This window comes from Pelophylax lessonae, assembly GCF_965119305.1.
Source record: "Pelophylax lessonae genome assembly, chromosome: 11".
NCBI classification, from domain to species: domain Eukaryota; kingdom Metazoa; phylum Chordata; class Amphibia; order Anura; family Ranidae; genus Pelophylax; species Pelophylax lessonae.
Genome location: NC_138778.1, coordinates 207,777,067 through 207,792,522, shown reverse-complemented (window position 1 = coordinate 207,792,522; position 15,456 = coordinate 207,777,067). Strand labels below are relative to the sequence as shown.

Sequence of the window (15,456 nt, the reverse complement as noted above, 5' to 3'; positions counted from 1 at the left end):
GCTATATAAGTACCTGAAATAAATAAATAAATACATTTCAGATCCATCATGGCAGCACCTGTTAGCGGGCATCCACTCACCTGCTGCCGCCACGTCCCTCACCATGTTGTGTCAGTGCCATATCACCAGCCGTCCCATTAAAGTGAATGGGACTGTCGGTGTGTCAACAGCGGGTCAGAGGAGAAGCCGCTGCGGGACAGGGATGACAGCTGCTCTTAAAAAAATTATGATTTAAATTGACTTGATTTAAATCAAAGCCACCCTGGCGCAAACTGTATCCTGTATTATAATAATAATAAGACATACAAGTCATGGCATAGCAGAAAAGACCCAGAAAGTTTGGCATCAGCTATAGATTTTTCAGGAACGTTGGCCACTTTCTCCAGCTCTGAGTAGAATAACAGCAGGATGTGTCACATGATGCCTACACTCTCCATGTAATCTTGTTTAGGTCTGCAAAGTGTCAGTGACATTGTGTGCTAAGCAGCAGTGCCACCCAGGGAGCAGCGCTCAATCCTTTCACTACAGACACACACAGACTGACTAAAACCACCACAACATGGCAGCCTATTCTGGTACGGCTAGGGGGCAGTGTGGTCACCGCTCAGGTAAGTGTTACTCACCTGTTGTGTGCTCTGAGATTCCAACAAGCCGTCACCCCGGGGCCCGGACACACAGGCAGGCTCATCCTGATAAGCCCAGTGTGTCCCCTCTGCAGGAGGAGATTAGGTTCCAAGCTGATATTAATAGCGTGCAGGTGATAAATATGGAAACCCCAGGCCGGCACACAGCGCCAATCACTACAAACATGCCTGATCATAGGACACGTCCCATGTCACACTGACACACAACACAAGAAACGGACAGTTCAACTGCACCTGTCATATACTCAGCCTGCCATTCTGTATGTTTACAGGGAAAAGGAATCACATTCATGATCCATAATAAAGTTGAAGCTTAATCATTTTATAGTTTGCCTCCCTCCTTATCAACATATTAAAGTATAACTATAGTGTGTCCCCTTTCACACATAACTACAGTGTGTCCCCTTTCACACATAACTACAGTGTGTCCCCTTTCACACATACAGACCGTTCATTTCATCAGTTCACTCACTTTTTTGTCATCAGTTGTTTTCATTCAACATCAGTTTCTCATCCATTGTCATCCATTTCATTGGTTTTTCATCTGTTGTCATCAATTTAATTCGTTTTTAATTCGTTGTCATCCGTTTTTCATCCATCGTCGTTCTTTGTCATCCGTTTTTCATTCGTTGTCATCCGTTTTTCATCTGTTGTCATCAATTTAATTAGTTTTTCATTCCTTGTCATCCGTTTTTCATCCATCGTCTTTCTTTGTCATCCGTTTTTCATTCGTTGTCATCCGTTTTTCATCTGTTGTCATCAATTTAATTTGTTTTTCATTCGTTGTCATCCGTTTTTCATCCATCGTCGTTCTTTGTCATCGTTTTTCATCTGTTGTCATCAGTGTAATTTGTTTTTCATCCATTTTTCTTTTGTCGTCATCCATTTTTCATTCTTTGTCATCTGTTTTTCATCCATCGTCGTTCTTTGTCATCTGTTTTTCATTCGTTGTCATCTGTTTTTCATCTGTTGTCATCAATTTAATTTGTTTTTCATCCATTGTCATCCATTTTTCATTCATTATCATCCGTCTTTCATTCATTGTCATCCATTTTTCATTCGTTGTCATCCATTTTTCATTCGTTGTCAGCCGTTTTTCATTCTTTGTCATCTGTTTTTCATCCATCGTCGTTTTTGTCATCCCATCCGTTTTTCATTTGTTGTCATCCATTTTTCATTTGTTGTCATCCGTTTTTCATCTGTTGTTGTCCTTTGTTATCCGTTTTTCATTCTTTGTCATCCGTTTTTCATCTGTTGTCGTCCTTTGTAATCCGTTTTTCATTCGTTGTCATCCGTTTTTCATTCGTTGTCATCCATTTTTCATTCGTTGTCAGCCGTTTTTCATTCTTTGTCATCTGTTTTTCATCCATCGTCGTTTTTGTCATCCCATCCATTTTTCATTTGTTGTCATCCGTTTTTCATCCATCGTCGTTCTTTGTCATCGTTTTTCATCTGTTGTCATCAGTGTAATTTGTTTTTCATCCATTTTTCATTTGTTGTCATCCATTTTTCTTTTGTCGTCATCCGTTTTTCATTTGTTGTCATCCATTTTTCATTCTTTGTCATCTGTTTTTCATCCATCGTCGTTCTTTGTCATCTGTTTTTCATTCGTTGTCATCTGTTTTTCATCTGTTGTCATCAATTTAATTTGTTTTTCATCCATTGTCATCCATTTTTCATTCTATGTCATCCGTCTTTCATTCGTTGTCATCCATTTTTCATTCGTTGTCAGCCGTTTTTCATTCTTTGTCATCTGTTTTTCATCCATCGTTGTTTTTGTCATCCCATCCGTTTTTCATTTGTTGTCATCCATTTTTCATTTGTTGTCATCCGTTTTTCATCTGTTGTCCTTTGTCATCCGTTTTTCATTCTTTGTCATCTGTTTTTCATCTGTTGTCGTCCTTTGTAATCCGTTTTTCATTCGTTGTCATCCGTTTTTCATTCATTGTCATCCATTGTGATTCGCTTTTCATTAGTTGTCATCCGTTTTTCATTCTTTGTCATCTGTTTTTCATCCACTTCATCCGCTGTCATCCATTTTTCATCCGTTGTTATCCATTTCATTCGTTTTTCATCCGTTGTCTTCCTTTGTCATCCATTTTTATCCATGGTTATCCGTTGTCATCTGTTTTTCATCTGTTGTTGTCCTTTGTCATCCAGTTTTCATCTATATTCATCCGTATTTCCTCCGTTGTCATCCATTTTTCGTCCGATCCGTTTTTTTAATGGATGAAAAATAGAGCTTTCATCCATCAAAAAAACAGATGTTGACAGAAGCAGATGAAAACATAAATGGATGATCATCCATTTACATTCGTTTTTCCACAGGAATGCATTGATATCTGTCAACAGATGGATGAAAAACAGACGAATGGCCCATATGTGTGAAAGCGGCCTTAAAGAGGAAGTAAACCCTCCTCTGACACTTGTACCTATAGGTAAGCCTATGATAAGGTTTACCTATAGGTACTGTAAATATTTCCTAAACATGTACCGTTTAGGAGATATTTACCTTACATGCAGCCAGTGACTGGTGCATGCGCTCTGAAGGAACGGCCGCTGGAGCCGTTCCTTCAGAGCTCCGTGCCGTGACCATCGGCTCCCGCGCGCGTGTGCGGGAGTGACGTCACCGCGGCTCCGGCCAATCAGATGGCCGGATGCCGCGATCCCAGAAGACGGGCGACTGAACATGTCGCCCGTCATAGAGGTAAGCGGATGGCAAGACGGGGGTTCGTTCTAAGGTAAGTATTTCATAATGATCTAGTATGCGATGCATACTAGCTCATTATGTGTTTCTCTTACAGGTTGCAAAAAGAAGAGAATTTTTTTTTCAGGTTTACAACCTCTTTAAAGCGGAACTCCACCCAAAAGGAGAAGTTCCGGTTTAAGGACTCATCCCCCGCTCCTCTTGCACAATTTGCACTTTTGAGGAGCCGGGGGGAGGGGGGGCAGGGCTATCAGGAATGGAAATTCTCCTCCCTCCCCCTGCAGTCTTCTGGGACACTGACAGGTCCCAGAAGACTGCATCCACCAATCCAGGATACATGCATGCGCAGTGGGCACCCGGCTGTAAAGCTGCAAGCTGTCACAGCCGGGTACCCACAGTGAAGATGCCGGCACCGCCGAGGGTGGATGGCGGATGAAGAGTGGACCGTGGGAAAGGTGAGTGGCTGTCTTTTAGAAGTCAGCAGCTACACTTTTTGTAGCTGCTGACTTTTATTTTCTTTATGGGTGCCTGGAGCTCCTCTTTAAGGTAAAACCTTTTCTCCAGCTCCAGTGCAGTAAAAGTAGAACATGCTGCACTGTAGAACTGCACACAGCAAAACTCATCAAAAACATACTGGAAGGGAGCGTGGGGTGAATTGCAAGCAGAAATGAATCCGGAGTGCATTTTTATGGGGTGAAAAAAACCTTCAGCCTTCACAACCACTTTAATTTTGATCCTTCCAATACTATTTGGTTAACCACTTTACCACCGGAGGATTTTGCTTTCTTACGTCCAGGCCACTTTTTGCGATTCGGCACTGTGCAACTTTTAACGGACAATTGCGCGGTCGTGCGACGCTGTACCCAAACGAATTTGACGTCCTTTTTTCCCACAAACAGAGCTTTCTTTTGGTGGTATTTGATCACCTGTGCGATTTTTTTGATCATGCGCTATAAACAAAAAAAGAGCGACAATTTTGCAAAAATAACAATATTTTTCAAATTTTTTTATATGAAATTCCCCCCCAAAAAAATGTAAAAATCAAATTTTTTTAAAATTTTTGGCCAATTTGTTTTCTGCTACCTATGTTTGGTTAAAAAAAAAATCACAATTAGCGTATTTTGATTGGTTTGCGCAAAAGTTATTGCGCTTACTAAGGGAAAGATTTTTGTCATTTTTGTTGTTTTTTTTTTAACGCGTAATGGCGGCGATCTGCGATTTTTTTTGCGGTACTGCGACATTGCGGCGGACAGATTGGACCCTTGACTGACATTTCTGACACTTTTGGGGGTACCAGTGACATTACTACAGTAATCAGTGCTATACATATGCACTGTTACAGTAAAAATTACACTGGGAGGGAAGGGGTTAACTTTATTGGAGAGGGAGGGGTTAAGTGTGTCCCTAGGGGCGTGTTTCTAATTGTCATTGGATGTGGCTTGTGATGTAAAAGCACAGATCAACGGTCCTACATAGCAGAACCGTATGATCTGTGCTTTTACACAGGGGAGAATGACAGGCGGCTTTGTTTACATTAGCCGCCTGCCTTTCTCCCTCTCTACCCGACGATCGCGAGTGACCGGCGGACATCGGGTCCGCCGGTCACATGCGCCGGCTTCGTTGGGTATGAGCGGGGGGCGGGAGCGCGCCTCCGGCGGCGCATGCTCGCCCCCTATTCGCTCCCAGGCTAGTGACGTACTGGTACGTCACTTTGCCTGGGAGGGGCTGACCGCCGCCGTATATAGTCGGGCGGCGGTCGGCAAGTGGTTAACCTTACATAAGGACATATGTGTTCCAGTGCGTTTCGGTGCATTCTTGATGCATTTTACTTCCTTCCAGTACAGAAAAAATGCAACATGTTTTACTTTTTTTTTCTGAAACTGGAACGCACTGGAACTGCAAGCACTGGTGTGCCACTGAAAACCATATACCCTACTTTACATGTGTTTTTGATGCAGAAAAAAAATGAACTGGACTGCAAGTGGTGTGAACTGCCCCATAAATATAATTCTAAAGAGGGTGTGTTGTATTAATATTGGATTGAAATGGAGATGTGCTCGTGTTTTTTCTAGCTCTGATAAAGGGAAAGGCTCTTAGACCCCTGAAAAGTGTTGCCTTTTTTTTTTAAAAGACCCCCTGACCTATTGGATTCAATTTGTATCTGGACCTAAGCTGGATACACACTATACAACTTTTGTTGTTCGATTTCCTTTTTACCTTCAACTATGTAGTGCAAGGGCCGGCCTGATTGCATACAAATTGAAAGTGTTTAGGTCTGACCTCATATTATATGGTTTTGGTAAATCTAAAGAAAATTGTATAGTGTGTATCCAGCTTTAGTAGTGGTGTTGTGCTTCAGCTTCCATTTTAATAACATTACACTACAGCCGTGGCCAAAAGTTTTGAGAATGACACAAATATTAATTTTCACAAAGTCTGCTGCCTCAGTTTCTATGATGGTATTTTGCATACACTCCAGAATGTTATGAAGAGTGATCAGATGAATTTCCATTCAGGGTTCATACACATTTTCACCAATAAAATTCCATGACTTTTCCATGACTTTTCCATGACTTCACGTAAATATTCATGACCTAATGTTTCATGAAATGTCTATGTATACATGTTAAATAAGAAGAAAATCCATGTCACACCCAGCATATTTTTACTAAAATAAATGACAATCTTTGTAGTGTACAGTACCTCTGCAGTTAGGGTTTCGTTTCTGGATACAGCGTGACTCAAAATAGTCCCTTGTTTTACAGTGGATGAGATGGAAGCACCGCTGCCGCAGCTGGGAGCCGGTGTCACTTCTGGCGTACGCCAGCGATCGGATTGGAAGCTGTCAAGCACGCAGCTGCAGACTGGTGCTTTGCACCTTTAGCGTGGCTAGACAGCACTGCCTCTCCCATGTTCAAAATGTCAAACGTTTTACGACACACACTGTACATTTAGCGGACATGATAAGGGAGAAGGTCAGAGGCTGCGGACATGATACAGGAGGCGGTCAGAGACTGCAGACATGATACAGGAGGCGGTCAGAGACTGCAGACATGATACAGGAGGTGGTCAGAGGCTGCAGACATGATACAGGAGGTGGTCAGAGGCTGCAGACATGATACAGGAGGTGGTCAGAGGCTGCAGACATGATACAGGAGGTGGTCAGAGGCTGCAGACATGATACAGGAGGTGGTTAGAGGCTGCAGACATGATACAGGAGGTAGTCAGAGGCTGCGGACATGATACAGGAGGTAGTCAGAGGCTGCGGACATGATACAGGAGGTAGTCAGAGGCTGCGGACATGATACAGGAGGTAGTCAGAGGCTGCGGACATGATACAGGAGGTAGTCAGAGGCTGCGGACATGATACAGGAGGTAGTCAGAGGCTGCGGACATGATACAGGAGGTAGTCAGAGGCTGCGGACATGATACAAGAGAAGGTCAGAGACTGCAGACATGATAGAAGATAGAAGAGCACAGGGGGAAGCAGAGAGCACTGGAGAAGCTGAAGGGCACGGGGGGGGGGGGGACTGGAGAGAATTAAGGGGGGTTTGGAAAGCATTGCAAGGGGGTTGGAAGGCACGGGGGGGGGGGCATGGAAAACCAGGGGGATGGAGAGCACAGGGGGAGAGGGGGGGGGGGGACTGGAGAGCACTGTCTGGGGGGAACTGGAAATCACTGAGGGGGGAGCCAGGGAGCTGGAGAGCACTGGGGGAGCCAGAAAGCATGGGGGGGGGAAGAGATGAAAAGCACTGTGGGGAGCTGAAGAGCACTGTGGGGACTAAGAGCACTGGGGGGGCTAAAGAACACTGGGGGGGCTAAAGAACACTGGGGGGGGGGCTAAAGAGCACTGAGGGGGGCATTTTTACATTCAGTGTATAGCACTGGTACAGGTAGGTGTCCTTCCGGGTCCGCAGTTTGCCCTTACTGTCAGTCACTGGCCAGCAGCAGCAGCCGCTGAGGAGATGACCCAATCAGGCAGCGGGGAGTGCCGGCTGCGGTCTGTCTGGAGACACTGTGACTGGCTAGCAGCAGCAGCAGTAACAGCCGGGAGATTATCAACCAATGAGGCAGCGGAAGCGTCACTGGAGGGCGGGCCGGCTGCATGAACGTGATGACGTGGGGGTGCGGTAACCGAAACGGTTACTGCCCCCTTCCACGTCATCATCACGTTCATGCGGCCGGCCCGCCCTCCAGTGACGCTTCCGCTGCCTCATTGGTTGATAATCTCCCGGCTGTTACTGCTGCTGCTAGCCAGTCACAGTGTCTCCAGGCAAACCGCGGCCGGCCCTCCCCGTTCCTGATTGGGTCATCTCTTCGCCTGCTGCTGGCCAATGACAGCACGCGCATACCGCGGACCCGGAAGGACGCTAATACAGCGAAATGTAAATACAGTATGTGGCAATATAATTACGATAAAATAATTAAAATAATTAAGCATCCGCTCCCCGCCCCTCCACAGTAATTTAATTCCATGACTTTTCCAAAACCTAGTGTGTTTTCTAATTTTCCATGACCTTTCAAGGCCTGGAAAGTGTCATCTAAAAATTCCAAAACTTTTCCAGGATTTCCAAGACCGTATGAACCCTGCCATTAATTAGAAAGTCCCTCTTTGCCATGAAAATTAATTTAATCCCATAAAAAAACATTTCCACTGCATTTGTGAAGAAGGCTTTGGGGCGCCCAAGAAAGTCCAGCAAGTGCCAGGACCGTCTCCTACAGATGATTCAGCTGTGGGATTGGGGCACCACCAGTGCAGAGCTTGCTCAGGAATGGCAGCAGGCAGGTGTGAGTACATCGGCACACACAGTGAGGAGAAGACTTTTGGAGGATGGCCTGGTGTAAAGAAGGGCAACAAAGAATCCACTTCTCTCCAGGAAAAACATCAGGGACAGACTGATACTCTGCAAAAGGAACAGAGATTGGACTGCTGAGGACTGGGGGAAAGTCATTTTCTCTGATGAATCCCCATTCCGATCGTTTGGGGCATCCGGAAAAACCTTGTCCGGAGAAGAAAAGGTGAGCGCTACCATCAGTCCTGTGTCATGCCAACAGTAAAGCGTCCCGAGACCATTCTTGTGTGCGGTCGCTTCTCAACCAAGGCAGTGCGCTCACTTACAATTTTGCCTAAGAACACCGCCATGAATAAAGAATGGTACAAAAACTCTCTCCGAGAGCAACTTCTCCACTTCTCCCAACCACCCAAGAACAGTTTGGTGAGGAACAATGCCTTTTCCAGCATGATGGAGCACCTTGCCATAAAACAAAAGTGATAACTAAGTGGCTTGGGGAACAAAACATCAAAATGTTGGGTCCATGGCTAGGAAACTCCAAGCATTGATTATGCAAGAATGGGCGGCCATCAGTCAGGATGTGGCCCAGAAGTTGATTAATAGCATATCAGGGGGAATTGCAGAGATCTGGAAAAAGAAGGGTCGGCACTGCAAATATTGGCTCTTAGCATAAACTTCATGTGATTGTCAACAAAAGCTTTTGACGCTCATGAAATGCGTGTAATTATACTTCAGTATCCCATAGTAACATCTGACAAAATTATCTAAAAACACTGAAGCAGCAGACATTGCGAAAATTAATATTTATCTTATTCTCAAAAACTTTTGGCCTCGGCTGTACAAGCTAAAAAGTCCGGAGAAGTTCATTCTCCTAATGACTCCATGGTTAGGAGTTGTGGTTTCTTGCTCCTGTTCTGTACAGGAGCCCGTCCGTCGGTCCTACCCCGGTACCTGACACTCACAAGTTTTGTATAACCGAGGTTGTTTACTTATCCCCAAATTAATCAGCCCTTGTCTTATTTGATATGTCGGTTACTATACACATCCGGGAGGGGTTTGACCCCACCTTTCTGGTCCAGTTGACAATGTTCATCCTCCAACTAATGTAACCTTTTTGACGAAACAATGTTTATGATGTTGTTGTCAGATTGTACTGTCTCATTTTTTCCTGATGTGCCTTAACTCTATACTGCAACCTCTTCTTAAATAAAGAATTGTAAAAAAAAGAAGTCCACACAAATCTTCTGGGGTGTAGAAGCTGCCTGCCAGATCATATACATCAATATCAATACTTTGGAATAGCAATTCCAATGTAAAGGAACCCTTCTCCTACTGATCATCAATGTAGGGGAACCTTTGTCCTACTGACCATCAATATAAAGGAGCCCATTTCCTACTGACCACCAATGTAGGGGAACTCTTCTCCGACTGACCACCAATGTAAAGGAACCCTTCTCCTACTGACCACCAATGTAGGGAACCCTTCTCCTTCTGACCACCTATGTAAAGGATCCCTTTTTCTACTGACCACCAATGTAGGGGAACCTTTCTCCTTCTGACCACCAATGTAGGGGAGCCCTTCTCTTACTGACCACCAATGTAAAGGAACCATTTTCCTACGGACCACCAATTTAGGGGAACCCCTCCTCCTTCAGGCCACCAATGTTAAGGCACCCTTCTCCTACTGACCACCAATGTAGGGAACCCTTCTCCTACTTATCACTAATGAAAAGGAACCCTTCTCCTACTGACCACAAATGCAGGGGAACCCTTCTCCTACTGACCACCAATGTAAAGGAACCCTTCTTCTACTGACCACCAATGTAGGGGAACCCTTCTGCTTCTGACCACCAATGTAAAGGAACTCTTTTCCTATGGACCACCAATGTAGGGGAACCCTTCTCCTACTGACCACCAATGTAGGGAACTTCTCCTACTGACCACCAATGTAGGGAACTTCTTCTACTGACCACCAATGTAGGGAAACCTTCTCCTACTGACCACCAATGTAAAGGATCCCTTTTCCTACTGACCACCAATGTAGGGGAACCCTTCTCCTTCTGACCACCAATGTAGGGGAACCCTTCTCTTACTAACCACCAATGTAGGGGAACCCTTCTCTTACTAACCACCAATGTAGGGGAACCCTTCTCTTACTAACCACCAATGTAGGGGAATCCTTCTCTTACTGACCACCAATGTAAAGGAACCATTTTCCTACGGACCACCAATTTAGGGGAACCCTTCTCCTACTGACCACCAATGTAGGGAACCCTTCTCCTACTGACTACCAATGTAGGGAACCCTTCTCCTACTGACCACCAATGTAGGGAACCCTTCTCCTACTGACTACCAAATGTAGGAGAATCATTTTTCATCTGACCACCAATGTAAAGGAACTCTTCTTCTTCTGATCATTAATGTAGGGAACTCTTCTCCTACTGACCACCAATGTAAAGGAACCCTTCTCCTACTGACCACCAATGTAAAGGAACCCTTCTCCTACTAACCACCAATGTAAAAGAACCCTTCTCCTACTAACCACCAATGTAAAAGAACCCTTCTGCTTCTGACCACCAATGTAGGGGAACCTTTCTCCTACTGACCACCAATGTAAAGGAACCCTTTTTCTATGGACCACCAATGTAGGGAAAGCCTTCTCCTTCGGACCAGCAATGTTAAGGAAACCTTCTCCTACTGACCACCAATGTAGGGAACCCTGCTCCTTCTGACCACCAATGTTGCTAATCCTTCTCCTTCTGACCACCAATGTTGCAAACCCTTCTTCTTTTGAAAACCAATGTTGGTAACCCTTCTCCTTCTCATCACCAATGTAGGGAACCCTCCTCCTCGACCACCAATGTAGGGAACCCTCCTCCTATTGACCACCAATGTAGGGAACGCTTCTCCTGATCTCCAGTGTAGGGAACCCTCCTTCATCTGACCACCAACGTAAAGGAACCCTTCTCCTACCTACCACCAATGTAAAGGAACCCTTCTCCTACCTACCACCAATGTAAAGGAACCCTTCTCCTACCTACCACCAATGTAGGGAACCCTTCTCCTTCTGATCACCAGTGAAGGGAACCCATTTCCTACTGACCACCAATGTAAAGGCACCCTTCCTCTACTGACCACCAATGTAAAGGCACCTTCTCCTACTTGCCACCAATGTAAAGGAACCCTTTTTCTACTGACCACCAATGTGGGGGAGCCCTTCTCCTTCTGAGCTCTAATGTTAAGGAACCCTTCTTCTACTGACCACCAATATAGGGAACCCTTCTCCTACTGACCACCAATGTAAAGGAACCCTTTTCCTATTGACCATCAATGTTAAGGAACCCTCCTCTTCTTGGACACCAATGTAGGGAACCCTCCTCCTTCTGATCTTCAGTGCAGGGAACCCTCCTCCTCCTGACCACCAATGCAGGTAATTCTACTCCTTTTGACCACCAATGTAGGGAACCGTGGTCCTTCTGACCACCAATGTAGGGAACCCTGGTCCTTCTGACCACCAAAGTAAGGAAACCTGGTCCTTCTGATCAACAATGTAGGGAACCCTCCTCCTTCTGATCTCCAGTGAAGGGAACCCTCCTCCTTTTAAACTCCAGTGCAGGGAACCCTCCTCCTCCTGACCACCAATGTAGGTAACTCTACTCCTTCTGACCACCAATGTAGGGAACCCTACTCCTTCTGACCAGCAATGTTGTTAATCCTTCTCCTTCTGACCACCAATGTTGCTAACCCTTCTCCTTCTGACCATTAATGTTGCTAACATTTCTCCTTCTGACCACAAACCTAGTGATACCTTCTCATTGACCACCAATGTAGGGAACCCTTCTACTTCTGATCACCAATGTTGTTACCTCTTCTCCTTCTGACCAATGTTTCTAATCCTTCTCCTTCTGACCACCAATCTGATCTCCAGTGCAGGGAACCCTCCTCCTTTTGATCTCCAGTGCAGGGAACCCTTCTCCTCCTGACCACCAATGTAGGTAACTCTTCTCCTTCTGACCACCAATGTTTCTAATCCTTCTTTTGACCTATATATATAAATATGACCCCAAAGGATTTGCGGCCAATTATAGCGCTTGCTTGGAGTAAAGTTAATAAAATATTGAAAAGTCTTTAATAGATTATGTAGGTATACAGTACAAAAAAACGCAATATCGTCAGCCAAAAGGGTGCCTGTGAGTGGAGAGCGGTGAATACCGCCTTGTGTTCCACTCAGGCACCCGTGACGTAGGCAGCGTGCGTTCCACCTTACGCGCGTTTCGTCAGTGAGTATGACGTCTTCTTTTGACCACCAATGTTGCTAGCCCTTCTCCTTCTGACCACCAATGTAGGGAACCCTTCTCCTTCTGACCACCAATGTAGGTGACTCTTCTCCTTCTGACCACCAATGTAGGGGGAACCCTACTCCTCCTGACCACCAATCTAGGGAACCTTCCTCTTGACCACCAACAAAGGGAACCCTTCTCCTTCTGATCTCCAGTGTAGGGAACCCTTCTTCATCCGACCACCAATGTAGGGAATCCTTCTCCTTCTGACCACCAATGTTGCTACCTCTTCTCCTTCTGACCACCAATGTTTCTAATCCTTCTTCTGACCACCAATGTTGCTAACCGTTCTCCTTCTGACCACCAATGAAGGGAACCCTTCTCCTTTGGACCACCAATGAAGGGAACCCTTCTCCTTCTGACCACCAATGTAGGGAACCCTTCTCCTTCTGACCACCAATGTAGGTAACTCTTCTCCTTCTGACCACCAATGTAGGGAACCCTTCTTCTTCTTCCCACTAATGTAGGGAACCCTTCTCCTTCTGACCACCAATGAAGAGAACCCTTCTCCTTCTGACCACCAATGTAGGGAACCCTTCTCCTTCTGACCACCAATGTAGGTAACTCTTCTCCTTCTGACCACCAATGTAGGGAACCCTTCTCCTTCTTACCACTAATGTAGGGAATCCTTCTCCTTCTTCCCACCAATGTAGGGAACCCTTCTCCTTCTAATCACCAATGTAGGGAACCCTACTCCTTCTGACCACTAATCTAGTGATCCCTTCTCCTTCTGACCACCAATCTAGGGAACCTTCCTCTTGACCACCTACAAAGGGAACCCTTCTCCTTCCGATCTCCAGTGTAGGGAACTTTCTTTCCCTTCTGCTTCTGACCACCAATGTTGCTACCTCTTCTCCTTCTGACCACCAACGTTTCTAATCCTTCTTCTGACCACTAATGTTTCTAATCCTTCTCCTTCTGACCGCCAATGTTGCTAACCCTTCTCCTTTGGACCACCAATGTTGGGAACCCTTCTCCTTCTGACCACCAATGTAGGGAAACCCTTCTCCTTCTGACCACCAATGTAGGAAAACCCTTCTCCTTCTGACCACCAATGTAGGGAACCCTTCTCCTTCTGACCACCAATGTAGGAAACCCTTCTCCTTCTGACCACCAATGTAGGAAACCCTTCTCCTTCTGACCACCAATGTTGGGAACCCTTCTCCTTCTGACCACCATGTAGGGAACCAATGGAGGAGACACTACAATTTCTTTATTTTTATTACTGGAAATTACCAACAGAGCCTCGCTCCAACACCAGGAGGCTCCAGGACACTCAGTCTAGGTTCACATATTTGTGCTTCCTTCGTGCCGTGAATATGCGGGCACAGTAAGCCCATTCATTAGCATGGGCTGCTTGACCTGTGGGAAGTGCAAGGAAAAGGGTACTTGAACCTTACTTGGAAAAGTCCTCACAGGGCAGCTGAAGGAAACCGCATGGGGTTTTTCCACCATAATGGTTTTGCACATCCGATAACAAGCTGAAATAAAAATACATAAGGGCTAACAGAGCCCTGTGTGTCTGCTGAAGAACTGCGTCTGCTGCAGGCGTGGGAACACGTGCGATTTACAAGCATTCCTGTAGCCGTGATAGTGCGAACCTAGACTTAGGAGGACTTCGCATCTGGGCAACGCATAGTATTTTTTTTACGTTTTTGCATTTTGTTGCTGCCCTGTGTGTGACAAACACGCCAAAGTAGTTCCTGCACTTGTTTTGGTGGTGAGCTTTGCGCATCTTTTAATGCAAATTTTGTCACGTGTCTCCTGACCGCAATTGGGGTGCCCATAAGAAATATTGATTGTAAAGCGCATTTTTAGATGTGGTTTTGCTGGAACGTGAAGGTGTGAATGGGGCCTTAAAGAGCAATAAAGCAAAGGTGAGCGTTACCACGACATAGGGGGGCTTTAAGGGAGTTTACAATTTCCTGTCCACTGAGGAGATCTCTTCATGAAGTACCACAGCCAGAAATGAGCCCACTTTCCCCCTCTATTACCCTGCTCAGGCTGGGTTGGTATGGTCCACAGAGCCCATGGCATCCATCTTTCAGAGGACAGACACCTCAGGGCCCAGCACACAGGCCTACACCTGTCTCCATACAGCAGTCATCAGGCTGCCATAGAAACACCAGCCAGACTAACCGGTTTCCATAGTAACACACCCCCAAAGTCCTGGATTCTCTCACCTCTCAGCCTCCTTCCCATCCTCCGCCATTTCCGGGAATGACGTCGCAGGTGGGAGCTGAGGATGCCGGGAATTGTAGTTCCAAGCTGGTGACTCCTCCATCAGCTCACACGGCACGCCTCCACGCGCCGGACTACAACTCCCGGCCGCACCCGCGGCTCCAAGCGTCTCTAAGCGGGATTGTTAGTTTAGTCACCAAGGTGACCGAGATACCAAATAATAATTCTAGCAGGAGATATCCCTATTATAATTTAATTAGAATTTTTATTGTTATATATTGTATACCCCCATAGACATGACATGGACACTAGATTATATTATATACCCCTCATAGACATGGCATGGGCACACCGCTCTCACTATTATACTGTATACCCCCATAGATATGACATGGGCATTAGATTACATTGTATACCCCCACAGACATGACATGGGCACTAGATTATATTGTATACCCCCCATAGACATGACATGGGCACTAGAATATCCTGTATACCCTACAGATATGACATGGGCACTATATTATATTGTGTACCACCCATAGAAATGGCATGGGCAATAGATTATATTGTATACCCCTCATAGACATTACATGGGCACTATTTTATATTGCGTACCACCCATAGACATGGGCACTAGATTATACTGTATACCCCCATAGACATGACATGGGCACTATTTTATATTGGATACCCCTCATAGACATGACATGGGCACTAGATTATATTGTATACCCCTCATAGACATGACATGGGCACTACATTATACTGTGTACCCCTCATAGACATGA

The 15,456-nt window shown here is 45.6% G+C and overlaps 1 protein-coding gene across 5 annotated transcripts in view; it reads right to left on the bottom strand.

Annotated features, from left to right (window-relative positions):
- The window catches only part of UCKL1 (uridine-cytidine kinase 1 like 1), a 61,444-nt gene extending 46,716 nt beyond the window's left edge, over positions 1-14,728 (bottom strand). For 2 of the 5 annotated variants that reach the window (XM_082271535.1, XM_082271533.1), the window contains exon 1: positions 624-716. In XM_082271535.1, the coding sequence (XP_082127661.1) occupies positions 624-688 (65 nt within the window). In that variant the 5' untranslated portion in view covers positions 689-716. Of the gene's footprint in view, positions 1-623; positions 722-14,667 lie in introns of those variants that run through there. The other 3 variants (XM_082271536.1, XM_082271537.1, XM_082271534.1) reach the window with 3 other exon arrangements.
- Between the last annotated feature and the right edge of the window lie 728 nt (positions 14,729-15,456).